The sequence below is a fragment of the Neovison vison genome, chromosome 14, assembly GCF_020171115.1.
Source record: "Neovison vison isolate M4711 chromosome 14, ASM_NN_V1, whole genome shotgun sequence".
NCBI lineage: Eukaryota > Metazoa > Chordata > Mammalia > Carnivora > Mustelidae > Neogale > Neogale vison.
In genome coordinates, this window is record NC_058104.1 from 981,066 (window position 1) to 1,002,839 (window position 21,774).

The 21,774-nt window shown below is 55.6% G+C and overlaps 1 protein-coding gene across 1 annotated transcript in view; it reads left to right on the forward strand.

The window, feature by feature from the left end:
• The window catches only part of LMF1 (lipase maturation factor 1), an 84,486-nt gene that overhangs the window by 9,255 nt on the left and 53,457 nt on the right, over nt 1-21,774 (forward strand). The window contains exons 2-3 of the mRNA XM_044233599.1: nt 3,822-4,131; nt 10,590-10,600. Coding sequence (XP_044089534.1) covers nt 3,822-4,131; nt 10,590-10,600 — 321 coding nt within the window. The remainder of the gene's footprint in view (nt 1-3,821; nt 4,132-10,589; nt 10,601-21,774) is intronic.

The window sequence follows — 21,774 nt, forward strand, 5'->3', positions numbered from 1 at the left end:
TGTGTGTGGGACCGTTCGTCTGCTTCTGGTCGCCCATTGTTTGGGATCATCTTTCTCCGTTGACCCATCTGTGCCCCTTTGTCAGAGATCAGTTGGCCATACTCGTGTGCCTTTGTTTCTGGGCTCTGTGTCCTGTGCCATGCTGTCCAGGTCCTTCCTTCTGCCACACTGTCTTGATCACCGTGCTTTGTAGTAACTCTTGACATTGGGTAATACGGCTCCTCCGGCATCGTCCTTTCTCAGGGTCACTCTGGCGGTTCTAGTTCCTTTGCTTCTCCACATCTGTTTTAGAACCAGCTTGTCTGTACCAACAGCGGAGCTTTCTGGGTGCTCGGATGGAGACTGAGTCTGTAGGTCAGACTGGGGAGAGTGGACGTCCACATGACGCTGAATCTCCTGGTCCATAAACATCATGTACCCCCCGCTTATTTAGGTCTTCCTTTGTCAGTGCCTTTCTGTTTTCCACATACAGACTCTGCGGGTGTTTTGTAAGAGTTTTACTTATGTATTTTGGGGGTTGCTATTTATTATAATTAGAAAATTCAGATTACAGTTCACTGCTGATACATATGAATACAATGAACTTTTAAGTATTGATCTTTTGTTCTGTGCCTGTGATCAACTCATTGATTAGGTCCAAGAGGGGGTTTTTTGGTATTTTTTTGAGATCTTCTACTCAGACCCTCATATCATCTGTTAATAAAGACAGTTTGATTTCTTTTTTTCCAGTCCATGTGCCTTTTACTTCTCTTGCCGGCCTCACTGTGTGAGTCAGGACTTCCATACACTGCTCAGTAGGTTGGTGAGATGTCCTTGCTTTGTCCCAGATCTCGGGAAAGGACTGAGGTCTGGTGTTGGCTGTCGGTTGTGCATAGCCGCCCTTGTGGGCTGATGGAAGTTCCCTTCTGTTCCCAGTGTGCTGGAGGTTTTCACCCTGAGCAGCTGCTGAATGCTGTCACCTCTGTCATGTGTCTGCTGGTCTTACCGTATTGTATTGCTTTCTTTTCTCAGTCTGGTCATTGGTACATCACAGTGATCTGTGAGGATTGAACCAGCCTTGCATCCCTGGCCTGCAGTGGGTTGCGATTTGTCATCTGTATTTCTTGTTTTGTGAGTTTTGGTAGTTTGTGTCTTTCAAGTAATTTTTTTCATCTGAGCTGCTGAGAGATCTGTAGTATCCTTTTCATCTTTTTAGTGTCTATGAGACCAGTAGCAGCGCTACCTTCTCTGTTCTTGATACTGCTCTCTCTTTCTCTTGATTAGTCTGGCTAGAGGTCTGTTGGTTATCCTTTGGAAGAACCAACTTTTGATTTTCTTGATTTTCTCCTTTTCTTGTTTTCAATTTCATTCATCTCCACTCTTAAGTTTTTAAAGGTTTCTTTCCTCCTGCTTGTTTTGTGTATCATTGCTATTTTTTTCTGATTTCTTAAAGTAGAAGTTTAGACTTGAGCCCTATCTTTCTAACGTGAGCAATTTACTGTGAATTTCCCTTTAAGTGCTGCTTCAACAGCATCTTGCATTTTTTTTGATATATTGTGTTTTCAATTTTCATTCAGTTGAAAATACCTTATATTTTTTAAGATTTTATTTATTTGAGAAAGAGCATAAACAGGGAGGAGGAACAGAGGAAGAAGCAGGCTCCCTGCTGAGCAGAGAGCCTGATGGGGGGCTCAATCCCAGGACCCTGAGATCATGACCTGAGCTGAAGGCATAGGTTTCACCGACTGAGCTGCCCAGGTGCCCCTTTTTGTGGTTTTATATGTGTGTGTATGTGTGTGTGTGTGTGTGTGTATTTTTTCAATTCGTATTCATCACATTTAACATAAATATTCATCACATATATATGTTTTATTTAGAAGAGTGGGTGTAATTTCCAAAGACTTGGGTATGTTTCCAGATAACGTCCTGTGGCCGACTGCTAGGTTAATTCTCTTTGTTCAGGACACACATTATTTTCAATTTCAGTTCTTTTCGGTATGTTGGTATTTGCTGTGCGGTCACAGCGTGGAGTGTCCTGGCGGACGTTCTGCATAGTAGTTGAAAATCATATCTGTTTAGTTGTTGGGTAGGGTGTTCTATGGATGTCACGGTACCATATCTTGCCCTTTTATACCGTATGGCAGTCTCTAACTGTCAGATCAAGTCAGTTAACGTACGCATAGCATATAGATGTGTTTTAGCTGAGGTGATTTAATATACGTAAGTTTTGTTGCTAGACTCGTGTTCTCATGTCTATTTGTTGATTCCTTATCATTGTGCAATGTCCTTTTTTATCCCTCATATTGTTCCTTGTTTTTATCTCTTTTGTCTGATATTCATATAGCGATCAGCTTTCTTTTGATTAATGTTTGTATGATACGTGTTTTTCTGTGCTTTTGCTTTTAGTCTACCTGTGTGTTTATATTTTGAATGAATTTCTTATAAACACCACAGATTTGAGTCATTTTTTTTTAATTTGAGGGTGAGCAAGAGAGAGCATGAGCAAGGACAGAGGGAGAGGGGGAAGCAGACTCCCTGCTGAGCAGGGAGCCCAACGTGGGGCTCAGTCCCAGAACCCTGGGATCATGACCTGAGCCGACAGCAGACGCTTAACTGACTGAGCCACCCAGGCACCTGAGTCCTGCTTTTTTATCCATTCTGACAATTTCTGTCTTTACTGGTAGGTTTAGAACATTCTCATTTAAAGCATCAGATTAAAATCTGTCATATTGCTAGTTGTGTTCTATTTGTTTTTTCTGTTCTTTTTTTCTTTTTTCTTTTCCTGCCTTCTCTTTGGTTAGTTTAGCATTTTCTATGATTCCTTTTTTGTATCTGTATTAATTATTTAGAGTCACTTAAATTTTTATTTGCTCTCCCATAGGACTTCCAGTAAACAAATTAATCTGAGCCTGCAACTTCCTGTGTGGCATCAGGTCCTTCTAAGAGTGGCTTCCAACATCTCCCTCTGGCCTTGGTGGTGTTTTTTCATAATGGGCCCTTCGTGTGCGTTAGGCGACTGTGATTGGTTTTGTTTTAGACGAGGGGTGGCACACGTTTCCGCCAGTCAACATCACACTGTGAGCCCGGACCAGTGTTTGTGGAACTAGAACCTGAACTACAGCCATGCTCCCTTCTCTCCCTCTACCCCATCCGGCCCCGTGGTGCAGCTGCCCGGCCCTCAGGCGTGCAGCTGTGTCCACAGGGTGGGCGTCCCTGCCATGTGTGCGGTGCGGCCCGAGACGGCCTGTTGCCTTGCTCTTTCCCCTTGGTGGGCGTGGAGTCGCCCTGCTCTACACATTCGTGGAGGGGAATGTGTGCCCTCGCTCCCTGCCTGCGGCATCCCTGTGCAGACACGTCTGTGCACGCACCCAACCCTAGACTCTAGAGTGCTGGTGCCCTCTTGCAGGGGCGGGGCTTGAAGGAAGCCCTCAGCCCCCAATGCGGGCGATCGTGACCGATATGTGAGCTGTAGCCTGTCCGGGAGGGCCGCTGCGGACCTGGCCCATGAGCCATGCAGACATGTGTTGTCATGACAGATGCTGAGTGACTTTCCCTTGTGGTCACATGAGACACCTGCATCTGTGTTACATAGACATACATGACACGTAATTGGACACGACCCGTGTCGGTTTATGTATGTGTGCAATACAGCCTAACCTCCCCAGATTGGGTCTTCTAGTATTTTCCCTAGGATTTTGGAATTTGGACCTCTTGCATCCCTGCTTTGATTCCAAACGGTGGCTCAGACACCCCCTCATCTCCTCACCCCACCATGCCCCCTCCTGCAGGTGTCCACAGACGGCTTTGCTCCTGTTCATGGTCCTTCTGTCTGTTTCTTCCAGTCGTGGCGTTCCTGGTGGCTTTCCACCAGAACAAGCAGCTGATCGGAGACCGGGGCCTGCTGCCATGCCGCACGTACCTGAAGAGCGTACAGCAGTATTTCCGGGGCCCGGTCGGCTGGGATGCCGTGAGCTACGCGCCCACCCTGCTCTGGCTGCTGGACTGGTCACACATGGACTCCAACCTGGACGCCCTGGCACTGCTCGGACTGGGTGTCTCGTCTTTCGTCCTGCTCACCGGCTGTGCCAACATGGCGCTCATGGCCACTCTCTGGGTTCTCTACATGTCCCTGGTCAACGTGGGACAGATCTGGTAAGCGGGAGGACGTGGAGTGCTGGGGTCCAGGCAGGCTGGGGCTCCGTGGCCTGGCAGCCTCCTGGCAGCTAGGGAGACGGAGCAAGCTCACTGCTCACGCTCGTCCAAGGGGTACCGCCATGTCACTCTGGCAGTAGGAGAGTCTGCTAGTTGCCAGTTGACCGGAATCCAAGGGACTTTGTGCCTTGGGAAGAACCATGATTCTGTTCAGTGTGGTGTGGCCACCCCTGAGAGTCTGCAGTCAGCCTCCTGGGGCCGGAAACTATGAAGTGGACGTAGGGTCCTGCCGTGGGCTTCTGGGAGTGCTCTGGGGGTGGGGGCCGGCTTTGGGGGCCCATTTCTTCCGCTCGTCCCCACTCCAGCTCCTTCCTCGTTCAGGAGGAGCTGCTACCGGCAATGTCAGGGGTCACAATCAGGTTGGGCCCGCTTGGCGCTCCACACAGCCAGGGAGCCGGGGGAGTGTGCCAGGGTGGCCCACCCTCCAGGGGCCCTGACGGAAGCGCAGCAGCCGCAGGGTGCTACAGTGTGCCCGAGCCGAGGGCTGGCGCTCCTTCCTGTTGTGGGCTCCAGAGGAAGCACGGAGGACTCTAAGAAAAGGCGCGGTTGGGGAGAAGCTCTGGGATAGGGGTCGGTGTCTGTGCAGATGTGGAGGAAGCAGATTGGGCATCTGCAGCTGTGCACGTGCGGAGGTGGTGGGCACTGACCGCAGGGTCATCTGTTTTCCGGAGGACAGATGTAAGTCCGGTGTCCCGACGGTTCCTCTAGCACTGGCCTGGCCTGGGGAGGCTTGTGCAGTCTTCCCGGAATGTGGGCTCTGACCCAGACTGTCTCCACCTGGGCCTGCGGAGCTGCCCTTCAGTCCCGTCTGGCAGGTCTGTTTTGACTGGTCTGTCAGGGCTGCGGCCTGGCTCCCCCATGTGCAGCTGCGCCCTGGTCCCCGCGGGCAGGTGTGCGCCACTCGGAGAGGAGTCGGGGCTGGACTCTGGCCTCTTCCTGGCCATGGGAAGTGCCGGTTCACACCACACTGGGGAGGCCAGGTGTGGAGGACACTCCCGTGCAGGAGGCCCGTCATGCAGATCTGGTCTGTGGCCAAGAAGGCTGGGTATCCCGGGCACCCTGGGAGCCCCCTGCTCTGCCCACGCCTGGGGCCCTCCTGTCAGTGTATTACTGTTGACCTTGGTGGTGCACATGGGCTGGGGTACTTTGGGTGGGGTCTGGGTGACAGTCCCATGTGCCTCCTGCACATCAAGCAGCTGTGAGGTGTGATGCTCCCTGGACCCCCACCTGCTCCTTCCCTCGTGGAATTCCTGGAGGTCAGACGCCCAAGGTGCTGTCCCTTCTGCCCCTAGGCTTTTGGTCACACACAGAGACTCTGGCTGGTATTTCTGTGGTGCTGAAGAGGTTGCTGGGTTTTGAGACATGTGCTTTTAGTCCATGCCGGACCAGGGAGAGCTCTGGGCACACGCGGTGAGCACACCCGACTCTGTGGGCGGCCAGGGCGGCACGTGTCCTGCATGGTGCGTGGCTTGGGTCACGCTTCGGTGTCTGGCAGCCAGAGAGATCATTCTGACTTTAAGTTCCCTGTGAGTAGTATTTCCTAGTTATGAGTAGGGTATGGTCAGGAAAGAGTAACCGCAGGTTTAAACTTCTGAAAACCAGTTTGGGTACGCATGGCCAAGATAGTCTTGTATTGTTTTCACTGGAAGAGATACTCCGCTCCCCTTCCCTCGGATACGTAAAAAAGAAAAATGTGATTCAAATTAGGTTAAGCTCACTAAAGCAAAATAGAATAAAGGTACATCTTCTCAGAAATTATTAGAAAATGAGGAAGAAAACAAAATCTGTCATGGAGACCAGTGGTTTCTTCACCGCACCCCTGCTGCGGACGCACTCATTCCCAGCCCAGCTGCTTGCCGCTGGTTTCGTGCTCTGGGGCCACGGGGTTGGGCTCCGAGCCCTCTGCCTCCACGGTCTGTCCAGCCTTGCCCTTGACGCGGGTTTCTCGGACAGACGGCAGCTTCAGGGTCAGAGTGACATTGAATACTTACTAAGTGAGGACCCCTCCTGTGGACAGTAGGCTTTCTTTTTCCTGGTACCCCAGAGTGAGAGGCACAGACTGTTCTCACCTGTCCCATTTATTTAAAGTTGAAAAAAAAGAATGAGGTGAGGTGTCAGATAATGGGCACTGTTGACAGACGTCTTTCAGGTGTTGTCCAGCTGCCGGGCAGGGGCACAGGGTACTTCTCTGAGGGCACTGCTGCCTTGGTCTGGGGTCCTGTGGGGACGACCCTGCGTCCGCCGGCCATTGCTGTGTGTGTGCGGTGGCTGTTGCTTTGCTAGGCCCTCTGCGTCTCCTGTCCCTCTGGGAGTGTCTGCCGAGCTGCTTCCCGGCTCAGACTAGTGCCCCTGCCCAGGACCCGGCATCTCACACACGTGTTCCAGGGCAGTGGGAAGCCCACGCGGCTGCTCCGGGAGGCAGGTGAACCTTGCACTTGGGGGCACCGTGAGTGTCTGAGGCAGATGCCGTGGGGCGCAGGCAGGTGTCCTTACACAGCACCCTGCCCCTTCCAGAACCACAACCGCCCTTCCCCCGCTCTCCTGACCCATTCCTGACGCTGTATCATGGGTGGGAACTCACAAAGCCACTTTGTGACGGCAGTGACTAGGGATCTCATCGTGGGGAGAGCGGCTCCCATCCAGGCAGTGAGCGCTCTGCAGAGTGATGGCCTGTGATGGCCCTTGGAATCGGGGGGCGGGGCGCTGATGCTCTGAGGTCCTTGCTGGGGCTGCAGGAGGCACAGCCGGAGGGAGCCCGGGGCCACGGGGGCCAGCATGAGGGACTGAGGCCGGGGGCGGACTGGGGACCGTGACCTGGGCAGCTGCACCCCCGGGGGCCCTGTCCCAGAGCTGCAGGGCTGGCAGCAGTGTGGGTGGCCTATGGTTGGGCGTGGGGTAACCGTGGACTGTGAGGGAGCACTGCCGGGCTGGACGGTCAGCTCCCCATGAGGCCACCCCCTCTCTCTCACGAGCCCCCGTGCCTGCGGTTCCACAGCCATCGGTGGGAACCTGGGGAACCTGGGACGCCGACTCTCCCCGCTTCCCCCATGTTTCCCTGGACTCCACATCCTCCTGATTTTACCTACCAAGTGTTTCCAGAACCTTCCTCTGCTGTCAGCACCCGGTGTGGCCCCACGTTCATGACAGCTTTCCGCTCTGCTTCCCACACGGTGTTGTTTTGTCACAGGCACGGGCCAGCTTCATTCTGTCGTTCCACTTACGGGCAGTGAAGACACACTGTTCCTGTATGTCGGGCAGTCTAAGGTGATGAATCACGATTTCTCCATGGACTCCGGCCACCGCCCTCCCCATCAGCCTTGTGCTGAGGACAGGGCAGACACGATGTTGGTTTCTTGGGCCCTGGCGGCTGGTTCTTGTGGCCCCTGTCAGGGAATGGGAGCCCCACACCCCAGGGGAGGGGCCCGTCTGCTGCAGGAAGTAGCTGGGGCAGGGGTGCGCGTCCTGGGACCGCCGGGGGCTGTACTGTGCTCAGGAGGGTGAGGGGGAGGAGTGCAGTCCTTTCCCCTGTGGTGTCGCAGTAGACTTGGGCTTTCCTCTGCCTCGGCTGAGTAGAGGGAGGGACCCAGGAGATGCCATGCAGGCCTTGCTCATGCAAGAGAGGTGAGCAGGCAGGAAGTACGGACAGGGCCTGGCACTGGGCGCCCCATGTCCTGCGGGGCTTCTTCTTGGAGGCCGCTGCGAGCCAGCAGTCGAGGCGCCGACGAAGGGCGCACCCGTGCAGGGGTGCTGAGTGGCTTTCACCCGACTGCTTTCGCAATCGCCCCCTTCCCATCATCAGCTCTCGAGTGTGGTCGGAACGGGTTTTCATTGCCTGGTCTACAGGGCAGGAGCATCACAAGGGTGTCCATCCCCGAGGCTGTGCGGTTGGAGCGGAGAGATGACCGCCAGTGGTTCCTCTTGCTTATGAGCAAAGGAAGCCTTGTTAGCAGGGGTGCGGCACTGTCTGCCGGGTGCACACGGGGAGGAGGCGACCTGGGACTGGGTCGAGCAAGAAGGGGCCCGGGGCACACGGCTGGCAGCTGGCACCCCGTGGCTGAGCCGACGCGTCCTCGTCCTCGGACACAGTGGGCCGCGTGCACACATCTGCACGCACTGTGGACGGGCGCTGTTCTTGGTGAGGACTCGACTTTGTCTGCCTTGCACGTTGCCCAGAGCTCCAGAGGTTTTGTTCTGCGGAAGGAAGCTTGGGCCTGGCCTGTGCGGGCGCCACACGCGGGTCGGGTGGCTGGTGGGGACCCGGCGGGCCGGAGTGCTTCTCCCCCCAGGCAGAGATTCTGTTGCTGCCTAGCTACTTTCCCCTCCTTTTAATTGAATAAACCTCCTTTTTGAAATAGTTGTGGGCTTACGGGTTCATTGCGGAGTCAGTATAGAGAACTCCTGTGTACCCACACCCCGCTTCTTGTATTGTCTGCCTTCTCCTCGTCCAATTTAAAGAGCTAACACTGACCTCTTCCATCCCTGGCTCCCCTCTGGGACGTTCGGGCATCATGTCCCCTCAGGCTCCTCTGGGCTGAGACAGCGTCTCTCACTCTCCGGCTTTGAGGAGGACCAGTCAGGGATGCTGTGGGACGTCCCTGCGCGGGGACTTGGTTGATGCTCTTCTCGTGACTGGACTGGGCCGTGGGTTTGGGGAGAAGGCCACGGAGTGCACGTGGCCTCCTCGTCACAGCGCGGCTTGTCAGGGTAGGTGACACCGACGTGACTCGCCTGCGCCGCTGCTGCCCCTCTGCTCCCGGCCAAGGTCCCATCTGCTCTGTGTCAGGGCGGGGCGCTGGGGACTGGGACGCTTCTGCAGGGGAGTCAGGTCTCCTGGCCCTGTGTCAATCACAGCAAGTCATTGTGAGGCTTCGGGCGTCTGTCCTCTTCCTCTAGGGCCTTAGCTGTCTTGGGGACCAGTGACATTGGAAGAGAGAACGAAAGTTCAGTAGCCGTGACCGCAGGAAGTTTACATGAGTTTATAGAAGAGTCTTGTCGCACCAGTTCTGTCCTCCGACGGGGGAACGTGGAAGAACACCGGAGGCCCTAGAACTGTGACTTTGCTCCGGCCGCCCCACTTAGCATCAGTTTTCCAGAACGCTGGTTTCTGATCCTTTTATCTGTGCTTTACTTTGGCAGTGCTCCTAAAGGGCTCCTTTGTTGCTAGCGAGGACGGCTGTGTGACTGCCTTTTCTCTTCCCCACCTTCCTGGCCCCCCAAAAGAAGAAAGGATTATCTCCAGAAACTTGGACGGAGGTCGGGGAGGCTCAGGGGGTCCCTTCCTGTGGAGGAAGCCGCCTTGGCCACGTCCCTCTGAGAGAGCGGACAGAGCTTGCACTTCAAAGAGCGCCGAGAGCAGATGCCAGGGGGCCGCGGGGGGCGCGGGGGTCAGGGTCAGTGCCATGGGGTGCACTGCCAGGCTGCTCCCTTCTGACTGTCGACAGTGAAAACCTCGTTTTGTCTTAAACACACTAGCGCTCCCTGAGGCCCCGTGCTACTGCCCGGCCCCTGCCCGCTGCCCGCAGCTCTGCCATGGACCTTGCCCAGAGCCCAGATGTTGTGTCCACTGAGTATGGACTGAAGATGGAATTGATACATAGTCGTGAACTCCTGCTTCAGTTCTGCGAGGTTCGGGGAGCAGAGTGGGGCCGTTTCCGCTCTGTGGGAGCAGTGGCCTTGCACACCAGTGCCTGCGTGCTGCCAAGGACCCTGTGTTCGCATTGCAGTCCACTCTGGGACAGCCCTTCCTCAGCCCCGGGAGTGGAGACCAGAAGCCTTTCAGTTAGGGTCCCCTTTGCAATCATCTGTGCTCGGGGTACTGGGCAACTTTGAAACTTTCAAGTTCTAGGGTAGGACATTTTCCTGAAGTTTAATTACTTACAGAATTACTTGCCAGATTTCCACTGTTACGTTTGCTTTTTCCTGAAAGACTCCTTGATTGGCCTGGGTGGGCATGGCCTTAGACCCCTAGGTGGAATGGGGGCCTGGGCAGCAGGTGGGCCCTGCACAGAACACTTGAGGGCTGGTCTCCCCTCCCCCACCTTCTCCCACCACATTTAATGTCCATGGGGTCTGTGACCTGACCCACTGTGTCCTGGGGTCACTGAGTTGGGCTTTACCTAGTTGAGTAGCATGATACCAAATTTTTTGACAAAGCAAGGCAAAAAAATTTTTTGAGATTTTATTTATTTGAGAGAGAGGCAGAAAGCCAGCACGACTGGGATAGGGGGCAGAGGGAGAGGGAAGAGCAGGCTTCCCACTGAGCAGGGAGCCCAACTCGAGACTCGATCCCAGGACCCCGGGATTGTGACCTGAGCTGAAGGCAGATGCATAACTGACTGAGCCACCCAGGCACCCAGCAAGGCAGAATTTTAATGCCTTTTTCTCCTTTTGTTTTTTAGGTATTCATTTGGTAAGTGAAGTCAGAAAGTCCTCCGTGGGAGTTTAGCGTTGTTGGTGGGGTATGTATTCCCATGCTCTTCCCGCTTATCTCCTTGCCTGAGCTGCTGTTGTCGGCTTGGCAGGTGTCCGTGTTGTCTGAGGTCCGCTCTCTAGCCTGGAATCGTGGCCCACGCTGGCTTCCGTGCCCACAGTGGTGGACCAGGGCAAGCAAGGAGGCAGGGGATGTTCAGGCGTCTTGGTGTTGATGGCGGTTTCCGCACAGCTGGGATGAGCTGCCCCACAGCAGTGACCGCGCGGTCTTGTCGCATGTCAGTTCCGTTCCCTGGGTGGAGGCCATGCCATCCTGCAGGCCAGCTCCTCCCCACTCTAGGCCGTGCCAAATTCCCAGAGGACACACGCCTGTGGAGGAGTCGACTCGGGGCTAACACTTGTGGGCACCCCAGAGGCGGTCAGGTGCCTGTTCACTTTGCTGAAGGGAGGACTTCGGATCCCGCAGCCTGTGCTCTGTGGGGAGTACTGTGCCCAGTGTGAGCCTGTGGAGTCAGGTTTGTTCAGAAATGAGGGGCAGTGGGCACGAGGCTGCTGGTGGGGGTGAGCAGAGGACAGCCCCCTACTTCCCTCTGGGCTGAGCCTCATCGCGCGCCAGTATCACAGAGACGGCTGCTCGCTCCAGCCGTCGTGACAGCCCACATGCCCCACCGCACAGCACCCCCAGCGCCCAGGCAGAATCCCCGACCACACGAGGAATTCCCAGGGTGTAGTGCCCCTGTCGTGACTGGGCGCAAGGCCCTAATGCACGAAAACAAGAGCTCTCAGGAGAGGAACTGATTAGATGAGAAAAGAACCAGGTGGAAAATACAGTATTTGAAACGAAAGACTCCCTGGACCGGCTGGCTGGCAGGGTGTGGGTGATAGCAGGGGATGGAGGGGTCCCAGAGGCCAGGCCCAGCAGAGCTCAGGCACCATGGGGAGAGCTCAGAGGTTGGTGGCGTATGTATGGAGTCCTGAGGGGCAGGGCTTGGTGGCCAAAGTTTCCAGATGTGGAACAACACACAGATCCCCGGCCCAGAGAACCCCATGAATCCCGCACAGCATGAACGGGAGGAGGCTCTGCCTCCAGGTCATCCACACGCTGCTGAAAACCAGGGAAAGGGAGCGTGTTGAAAGCGGTAGGAGAAAGGGGACATGGCCCTGAGAGCTCAGGAGCAGTGGGCCCTGCGCCTTGGTGCTAATGTGGGAACCGGGACCCTGTCTGGGGGCGGATCCTTCAGATCAGGGGAGTGAGAGAACTCAGGATCCAGGGGCAGACTTGGGGTGCCAGTGTGGGGTTCCAGGTCACGCGGGAGGGACAGGAGGGATGGAAGGGTAAGCTGGGCGTCTAGGAGGAATGCCAAGCATGGAGAGCGGGAATCTGCTGGGCAGCATGAACGCCTCTGCTCCCCTCTTTCTTTACACACACCTGATCATTAAAAGCAAAGTACGTTGTTTGCCCTGAGACGGACGGTGCCCCCCAGAGCAGACACACGTGACAGGCTGAGGGCACACGGTGGGTGGGCCCACATGGTCTCGGGTTTCCATGCGTTATGTGAAGTTGCACAACTTTTACAAAAATACATTAATTTATAAGAGAGAGAGAGTGTGGACGCATGCAGGGCAGGGAGGGGCGGAGGGAGAGAGGGTGTCCTGAAGCAGGCCCCCTCTAGCACATAGCCTGACACGGGTCTCGGCCCCAGGACCCTGAGATCACTACCTGAGCTGAGATCAAGAGTCAGACGCTCAGTAACTGTACCACTCAAGTGCCCCTGCCTTTGTTTTTTTTTTGTTTTTTTAAATTTATTTATTTTATTATTTGAGAGCGAGCATTCACGCAGGTAGGGAGGGGCGGAGGGAAAGAGAAGCTTAGCAACTCAGCACTGAGCACGGAGCCCGACCCAGGGCTGGATCCCACGACCCTGAAATGGGGGCCTGAGCTGAAACTGAGGCCACCCAGGGTGCCCGCAAAGCTGCCCACGGTGAAGGAGAGTCACAGAGGGGGGCTGGGCAGAGGGTGCGCCGGGAGACAGGTGAGGCCCCAGCTGCACTGGGTCGTGTCAGAGCAGTCGGGAAGACACTCGAGCTGAGAGCAGGGATGGGAGAGCATGATGGGATCGGAGGGGAACACTGACCCCTGGGGGTACAGCAGTGGGACGGAGAAGGGGGACAGGCGAGGATTGTCTGTGCGGTGCTGCCGGGCCCTTGCTCAGAAGCTGCTGAGTGGTGACACGTCCTGTCCCATGTGCGGGGACACCACAAGGCACAGCAGCCGTGTCCTGGCCATTAACAAGCAGGACACTGAGGAGGGACCCTGTTGGGTGGGGTTCCATTCCCCACGAGCCCTCTGTCCTGCCAGATGGAGGAAGGGCAGCTTGCCGGCAGGCACCTCCATGGGGCGACAGCAGGGTCTGCATCCCCGGCACTGGCTGAGGAGGGCGGGGCCGTGACGGGTTCCACCTTTCACCTTGGGCTAAGCCCTAGCAGCAAGAGGGCAAGGAGAGGCCTGGAGAGACATTGGGCCTGCGGGCAGGGTGTGCCGGTGTGAGCCTGTTTCCAACCAGCAGGCTAGCACGGCAGCAGGCGGTCACGGTCACGGGCACTGATGGCACCCACAGACCCAAACACAGCCTGTTTTTCAGCTTGCTGGCCCCATTCCCAGCTCCCCACCCCACCCGACTGCAGCCTCTCTGCAAATGCTTGTCTGGGGGGTTATGTTCCCTTCAGGAGCTACTGTTTCCTCTTTTTAAATTTTATTTTATTTATTTATTTGACAGAGAGAGAGATCACAAGTAGGGAGAGAGGCAGGCAGAGGCGGGGGACGGGGGGAGCAGGCTCCCCACCGAGTAGAGAGCCCAGTGCGGGACTCGATCCCAGGACCCTGAGATCACGACCTGAGCCAAAGGCAGAGGCTTTAACCCACTGAGCCACCCAGGTGCCCCAAGAGCTACCATGTCTTACACAGCCTTTTACAGAACAACTCCCAGACATACACCCGTGGAAAAAAAGTACTTGCTGACGGTGGGTTGTCAAGAGGTTCCAACTGCTGTTGGAACTGCCAGGCATGGGCTCTGAAATCCAGGGAGGCATCTGTGCGCAGTCCCAGCCCCCAGAGGAGCGAGAAGGATGGGCCAGAAAGAGGTGCCGGGACCAGGGCATCCTTGCTGGGCCTGCACCTGGCGGATGGACTCTGCCTGGGGTGCCCGCCGTGACGTGGCGTGGGGGGAGGAAATCACGGAACATCGGAGGCTGGAGGAGAGGTAAGAGGTGGAGGAAGGTTTAAAGGAGTAAAAGCCAAGAACTTTCTAAAAATGAATGAAAGGCACAGGTCACAGATCCAGGAGACTACTCCACACCCCCTGCACACGCGTAAGGCTAAAAACCAGCAGGATGAGAAAATCTTGCCTCCGTGCCAGGGGAGGGAAGACCCCTCTGCCCGCCCACACGAGGCCTTCCCCGAAAAAGTGCTCCCGCCTCCCCTTGGTGGCCCGCCCTCAGAGCTGACGGGGCCTTCCGGCAAGGAGGCCTGATGCCCACGGAGGTTGCGTTCACTCAGTGAGAGGAGGAGGATGGCAGTCCGTGTGGAGGAGGGGAGCCTCTGGCCACTTGCAGAGATAGGAGAGCAAGCGAGCATCTAAGTCTGAAGTTGCAAGTGAAGCTATTCATTCATGTGGGCCTGTGTCCCTCGCGGACTTCTTAGTGGCTGGACGCAGCCGTCCCGGAGCAGGGGGCCCCCTTGGTGTCCAGCGCTGCCGGCACCTTCCCGGCCAGCCCTGCCCACATATGGTCTTCCTGCTGGGGTTTGTGCTTCTGTGTGAAGCAAGAGGCAGGCGATGCAGGGATCTCAGGATCCACTCTCGCGTCCCGTTCGCCAGTGCGGTGATATGGTCTAGGCGGCGCTCCGAGCAGCTGCGACAAGGGAAGGAGCGGCCGTGGGGCTGGGATGGACATCTGTGCCGAGCGAGAGCGCTGCCCTGTGCTTCAGTTCGTGCGACCTCAGGGTCCTTCTCCAGCAGACCTGCCTTCTCCCTGTCTGGCTAAAATCTGGCACTTTGTGTGAACCTGTAACTGTTGTGACCGAGCAACCATCAGACCCTCACCCCATTTCAGGGTGGCTGAGGCCCCGTGCCCAGCGCCGCTCATTCGGGGCAGTTACGGTGAATGAGCATCAGATCAGCTTCCAGGAAGCCGCCAGAAGCGCCGGTCCGTGGCTGTGAAGGGACCGGCGTGGCAGCAGACACAGCAGGAAGACCTACCCTAGGGGACATCTGCAGGGCAGGGGTTTGCAGGGCTGCCCAAGCCGGGACGGTGGGCTGTGGGGGACCCGTGGCCGCCCGTGGGACATGCGAGGCCGAGTCCAGGGCCCAGCCCCTCGGGGCCCCGCAGTTGGTGGCACACGGACCTTGTGCGTGGCTGTGAGACCAGGGCGGCATCCCAGCGAGAGTGTTGCTGTCGCAAGAGCCGGCGAACAGCCACTATTTCGCTCGGCGGTCGGGCAGTCTGCGCGCCATCTGTGTGTTGTGGGCAACATCCTGGCGTTCACGAGCCCCAGCTATGTCGCGAGGAGCCCGAGCTGCCCGGGGTGGAGGGGCCTCCCGCGGACCGCCCACCCACCCGCATCAGAGCGCTGCTGGCCGCCGCCGCCGGTTCTGGACGCCTTCCCCTTCACTCATTGCAGAGGCCACACCAGCGGCTGAGGTGCGGCCCGCCTGCCGGCCCCGAACCAGCACACGAGGAAGATGGAGGCCCTGGGCCAGCCTGTTTCCTGCCAGGAGCAGGTCGTCTGGGTCCACGTGCACCTGCTCCTGCGTGTTCGTCTGTGGGCGGCATCTTCGTTTCGCGCTGTGGGCTCCGATGAAGAGGCCTGCCGAGGGCCAGGCTGCCTGGGAGCATGTTCCCAGCAGGCAAGCTCCGCTAGCAGGCCGCTGGAGCAGCTACCCCAGCACCGGCGTCGGCGGCCACGGGGGTGTCGGTTAACGAGGCCCAGGTGGGAGCAGGTGTGGCCGCTTAGCCACACCTGCACCGTGGCCGGCCCCTTAGCCACACCTGCACCGTGGCCGGCGCTCAGTAACCACGTCAGCCCGCACGTCACAGCCTGCTGCTGAGGGAAGTCCTGTGGACTCGCTGGCTGGGACTCCAGAGACACGGACGCAAGCAGCTGCCTTCCCTGACCTCGAAGGACACGGTGGGTGAAGTATTAGCCCCTCCAGTTTGGGACGAGGGCTGCACCACCGGGCCTCTTTCCAGGCACCTTCCCTTTGTTCAGAAGGACATTGCGTTTCTCGGGGTGTCTGGGTTTCTGCTGTCGTAAGGGTCCCCTCTGCAGTGTAAGTGGCTCTGGGACCCAGGGTCTTGAGTGCCCGTTTGCCGCCAGTGGGCCTGCGGGAGGGGCCGGGCACGGGAATGGGGCTGTTTGCCCCGGGTCACGGGGAAACGCCTGGCGTGTTAGGAAGTTGTCTGCCAGCCGCGTCTGTGCGGAAGCTTTAGTGCGGCTGAGCCTGGAAGGCCCTGGTTTGGGAACTTTTACTGCAAAGATGGGTCTAAGTGTGATTAATTCAGGTCCCCGCTAAGTGCCATTTCCTGCTCCCCTGGGAATGTGTGCTCAGGATGGGGAACTTGTCTGACTTCGCTCTGTCCTTGAAAGCAGCCCAGGAACCAACAGGCCTCGCCCAGCTGGTGCTTCTAGTCCCTTTTACCCAGAAGGGACTGCTCTTAGCCCACGACTGCCTGCCGTTGCTCAAGTGCTGTTTGGCGAGGTTGGGACCCACAGAGGGCCCCGTAGTCCTTTCCGGGGGTTGGGGGGGAAGTCTGGCAGCTTAGCCCCAGATGCTTCTGCGGAGGCAGGCCCTGAGACCTGGTGTGCTTGAGACCTCGAGGCGAGGCTGGCCGATGGCCACAATGGGGACAGTCCCCATGGCCAGGAGCCAGGCTGTCACAGGGGCCCTCGTGCCCCCTCCCACATATGAGAAGGATGGGTGCTTGGCTGAGGCGTCCTGTAGTGTTCAAGGCCTCTGGGGCTTCTAGAGTGTTTCCAGTCCTAAAAGGATCCCATAAGCAGATTTTAGCTCGAGTGCGTGCAGGTGTTGCCCCCAGGTGCTCTCCCAGGCAGGTCCCGGGTCGGTCTCCCCAACCCTGATCTTCTGTCAGGAGCCCCTGGAACTTTGCTGTTCAGGGGGGCGCAGTGTGCCTCGTGAGTGCGTCTGGTTCACGCTCAGGAGTGCTGCTTCATGGACTGGTGTCTCCATCGGTTTCGGTCGTTCCATCGTGGTTCTGAAGGTCTTTTGTCATGAGGTCACTAAATCCGGCCACTTCCAAGGCCTGGCCGCCCTGCTGAGTGCGGGGACCGGGCAGGCAAGCACCAACCGAGCCGTGCTGCCGGCGTGTGCCTGGGACATGCCTCGGGGCCACGTCTGCTTTGGTTTTTCTCAAATGGGGCCGACAGATTGAACCCTCACACGGCGCCTGAACATGGGAAGCGATGAACCACAGGTCCTCCTTGGTTAGACAGGGAGCCTGGGCACCCCTTCCCGGTCCCTGGGGTGTGAAGCATCTGACGGAAGGGTTCCGGGGGCTCCATGCTGGGGGACATTCCTCTGTGGGAAAAGAGCATTCTGTTTTCACTGCGGGCCCATCTGGTGGGGGACTGTATGCTCTAGGGACCGTCGGTTTCAGTAAGAAGCTCCGTGAACTACTATTTTATGCTGATGTGCTCAAGGTCGGGTGTCAGCTGTTACTTGGGCCGGCGGTGTCCGGAGGCCCGGCCACAAACCTCTGGGTCAGGGAGCAGGACCTTGGAGGAGTTGGGGGGCTGACCGCGCTCTCACAGGGGCGTGGAGGGCAGGATAGCAGCATAGGGGAGAGCTGAGGGGCTGGGCGGGCAGGTGCTTCTCCTGCATGGTTGGTGTCTGGCGGGAGCGGGGCTGCAGGGGGGCGCCCACACCTGCTGGGCCGGGCACTGAGGGCAGGTGCCTTGCTGCAGGGCCTAGTCCAAGCCTGCTGTGTCTGTGCTTGGAGATTCAAAAGAACCAGCCCCTTCGGGTGTTCGGCCATGCCTCCTGTCCAGAGCAAGGCTTCTGCTGGTGCCTTACGAAGTCTGATTTTCATGCAGGTCCAGGCATCGATGGTAACGTGGCCTGGACTCTTGAACTCTGGGTCAGTCCCAGCAGCACCTCCCGCCAGCTGTTGTGAATTAAATGCTCCCCGTGACCCCTTACCCTTGCTGCTCTTAAATTCATGCTTTAAAAACAGCTTAATGAGGGGTTTACTGGTCCAATTGGAATTTTTTATTAAAACCTATTAGTGCTGGAGCGGAGCCTGCCTACAGGAAGTGATTAGCCAGCCCCAGAGTTCCAGGCTGACTCGGCTGCAGCAGGTCCAGCAAACCGTTTCCAGACCCTCGTGGCCCCCGCACTGCGCTTTGCCTGGTTCTCATATCCTCTGCTTTAATGTATGGTTTGTCTAATTCCCTTCCCAGCCCCCATGTCCAAGCAAGCAGTTTCTTTTAATCAAATTATTGCTGTAATCAGAGGCAGCCCAGCCTGCCGTCTTGTGAGCTTTCCTGGCGGTGCACCCTTTCAGGGGTGTCTCCCCGCTGTTTCCTGGGTGCTCGGGTTGAACGCGTCTGCTCTCTGAGCACGGCCCACAGGTCTCAGCGCGCCCTTCCTCCCCGACACGTGGGCCTGAGAGGGGCCTCTCGGCACCTGTTGATGTTTGGTCTCTCGTCCGCTCCTGTCCCGAGGAAGGACAGAGAAGCCTGGATCCGGTGATTCCCAGAGCCACCACGTGACCCGCGTGGGCTGTGACCGGGCTCCGCCAGCAGAGCTGCGCAGTGCATGGTGAGGAAACGGTCTCGAAGCGCATGTGTGCGGGGCTCAGCCCTGAGCCCCAGGGGCTCTGCCCTGGTTGGCCGGGCAGCCTGAGAGGGGCCCGGAGCCCGGCGGCCATGAGCCTGTCGTGTCTGAAATTACAGGTGCTCTCTCAACCAGGGTCTTGGGGTCGGTCCTGATCCGGGGGGAGTATTCTTGCCTCCCCGCCACCTCCCCAGCCATCGCCATCCTCTCTTCGCCCAGCTGTCTGTCTGCACACCACAGTTCCCTCCTTTGCTCCCCGGAACACCAGGGCACGGCGACTTCCTGCTGCCGGAGAGAAGGAGCGAGCAGTGAGGGGCTGGGGCCTGGGGGTCTCCCAAGGCACACTCCCCACGAGGAGCAGTTGGCGCTACTGGCTATGACCCACTTGGCACAGTCATCCCCGGGGGACTAGCATGTGGAAGGGGCAAAGTCAGGTCCAGGGTGCTGGGGCCCTTAGGGGATGTCTCGCACAGTACTGGGTTCTCCATCCTCGCGTGTTTGCACTAAACATGCTGCCTGATTTTTAGTCTTGCCTTTCTCGTGTGATGTTTGCTCCTCCCTCTGTGTCAACCCCCTGCCTTATACCCTCTTTGACCCTCATGCCTCCTCAGAGCTATGTGCACACGTGGACGCACACGCACTCCGGTTAACACCACTGTACCCCTGAGTGGGGCCATGCTACGTGCGTGTCTGCTCTCTGTTTTCACTCAGGACTGTCTGATGAGAGTTCTTTTGTTGGACCTACAAGGGGGGGAAAATACACACACACACATTTTTTAATTTAAAATCTTCTTTTTTTTTTTAAGATTTATCTGTCAGAGAGAGAGAGAGAGAGAGCCCGCACACACAAGCAGGCAGAGCAGCAGGCAGAGGCAGAGGGAGAAGCAAGCTCCCTGCTGAGCAAGGAGCCCAACGTGGGACCTGATCCCAGGAGCCTGGGATCAGGACCTGAGCCGAAGGTAGCAGCTTAACCCACTGAGCCAGCCACTCAGGCGTCCCAAGAAAATATATTTTAAAGATCTTTTTTTCTTACACAATTTGTAAAATTTTGTTTTTCTCAATTTTTCCCATCACATTTAGCTACCCATTTCCAGTTCTAAACTTGCTTATCTCTTTAATGTGTAGAATTCTAGAATAGTGAAGAAGCATTTTGTTGCTTTAATTCATACTTCTCGTTCTGAATCCACTTGGGCAGATTTTGTCTGAAATACTTTTGAATTACCTTTTGCTAAATTGTATAGATGTGGATGCTCGACTAACACTTGCTTTTTTGGCTTTTGGACTTATTTCCAATAATTTGAAACATAAATGTGAAAAATGATTTGTATCCAACTTAATACAACTTTTTTTTAAAAAATATTTTATCTATTTATTTGACAGAGGCAGGCAGCGGGGGGTGGGGAGCAGGCTCCCCACTGAGCAGAGAGCCTGATGCGGGGCTCCATCCCAGGACCCTGAGAACATGACCAGAGCCCAAGGCAGAGGCTTTAACCCACTGAGCCACCCAGTCTCCCCATTAATAAGACTTTCAAACAGAAAAGTCACTACAGACTAAATGTGGCAAAGGATGTGCTTTGGAATTAATATAGACAGCATTTCTTGTTAGTCGCAGTAATCACAGTAACAACACGGCCGATGAACTGTTGTCTCCTGGGTCCTGGCGCCCTCGTGGTTGAAAAACATGGTTTTGTCACCACCCCATTTTCTGGAGACTTGGTGCAAGTCCCTGTGGCTAGGTCTGTCTGACTGGTACACGCTCTCCCTTCCGCCGTCCCGCTGTTGCTGTCATGGCTTCATGCCGCTAGGAGTGGCCTTCCCACCCCCACGCCCAGTTGTAGTTCTAGCTCTGCTGGGCAGTGCTAAGTCCTCGTCTGTTCCGTCCTTATTCCTGTGGTCAAAACTATCCTGGGTCTTTTCACATAAGTGGTCTTATCTGATTTTTTAAAAATTGTGTTCCAGTTCATTAATTTGTAGTTTTTATATGTTTCCTCTTTCTGGGAGGAAGGGGTTTATTATTTTCTAAGATTTTGAGTTGATTGTTTAACTCATTAATTTTCCATCTTTTCTTGGCTGCTAATGAAAGCATGCAGATGGGTTGCCATTCTCTTCTGACTGTGTCCCTGGCCTTCCCACCCTGTCAGGTGACATTCTAGTGTCTTCCTGACAATGGCACATAGTGTAGGTTTCGGGTTTTTTCTTTAAGCTTTTATTTATTTGAGAGAGGGAGCACAAGTAGGGGGAGGGAGAAGCAGGCTTCCCGCTGAGTGGGGAGCCCAATGCAGGGCTCCAACCCAGGATCCTGGGATCATATCCTGAGCCGAAGGCAGACACTTAACCAACTCAGCTGCCTGGGCATCCCACATACTGTGGTTTTGTAATCATCAGTGCTGATACTTATTTGGTCCAAGTGCTGTTCAGAGAAGAGCTTCAAAAATCCCAAGCCCTTCAGAGTTTTATAGGTGATCTTTCGTTGATCAATTTCTGAATTTAGTACATAGTGAGCAGATAAGTGGACCCGAAGGTTGTTCTTTGAGTTATTAAAAAAAAAAGATGTGTACGGATTAGAAAGAAATTGTATCACACAGCTTCTAACAACAACATCAAAAAGTATCTTCTTTGACCTCTGCTCATCCCCTTCTGTTTCCCAGAGCAACTCCTTTACTCCTTCTACTGCTGGTATTTGCTTCCTTATTTCTGAATAATACGGTTTGTAGATTATTCTTGGTGTATGCTTCTAGACTTGATATCCTTCTTATTATGAATGATAAGGATTACTTTCTCCTATCTCTAATTCTTTTTCCCTTACCACCTCAGTAGAGTTATGTCACAAATATAATTTATGAAACTCATGTTCACTCTTTATATTGTGTAAATGTCAGCTGCTGAGCCAGCAGTGAATTGAGCTCAATTGTCTCTAATAACTCTTTGTTTCTCCTGGAGTTAATAGTTGCCTCCTCTTTTTTGGTTTGCTTTTCCATCTCTGATCATGCTTCACCATTCCATTCCACATTCACCAACACAACCGCTTGACCTCTCCCAGTACTATTTTTACTGACCCACACATGTTGAATAATCTATCACTTCCTTTCCCCCTTCACAGAGATTTCTGCTTGGGAACCGTAGCCCCCTGGAGTGGATGCTTTACAGGCCCCCGGATTTGGAGTTATAGTTCACAGAGAGTGGTCCCAGTGGTGCTAGGGGAAAGGCTTAGAGACACAGCCACTCCACTGCCTTCTTCCCCATGTATCTTCTAGAGCAACATTCTTAGGAAGGGTCCTTCTTAAGTGCTTGTCTTGATCACATT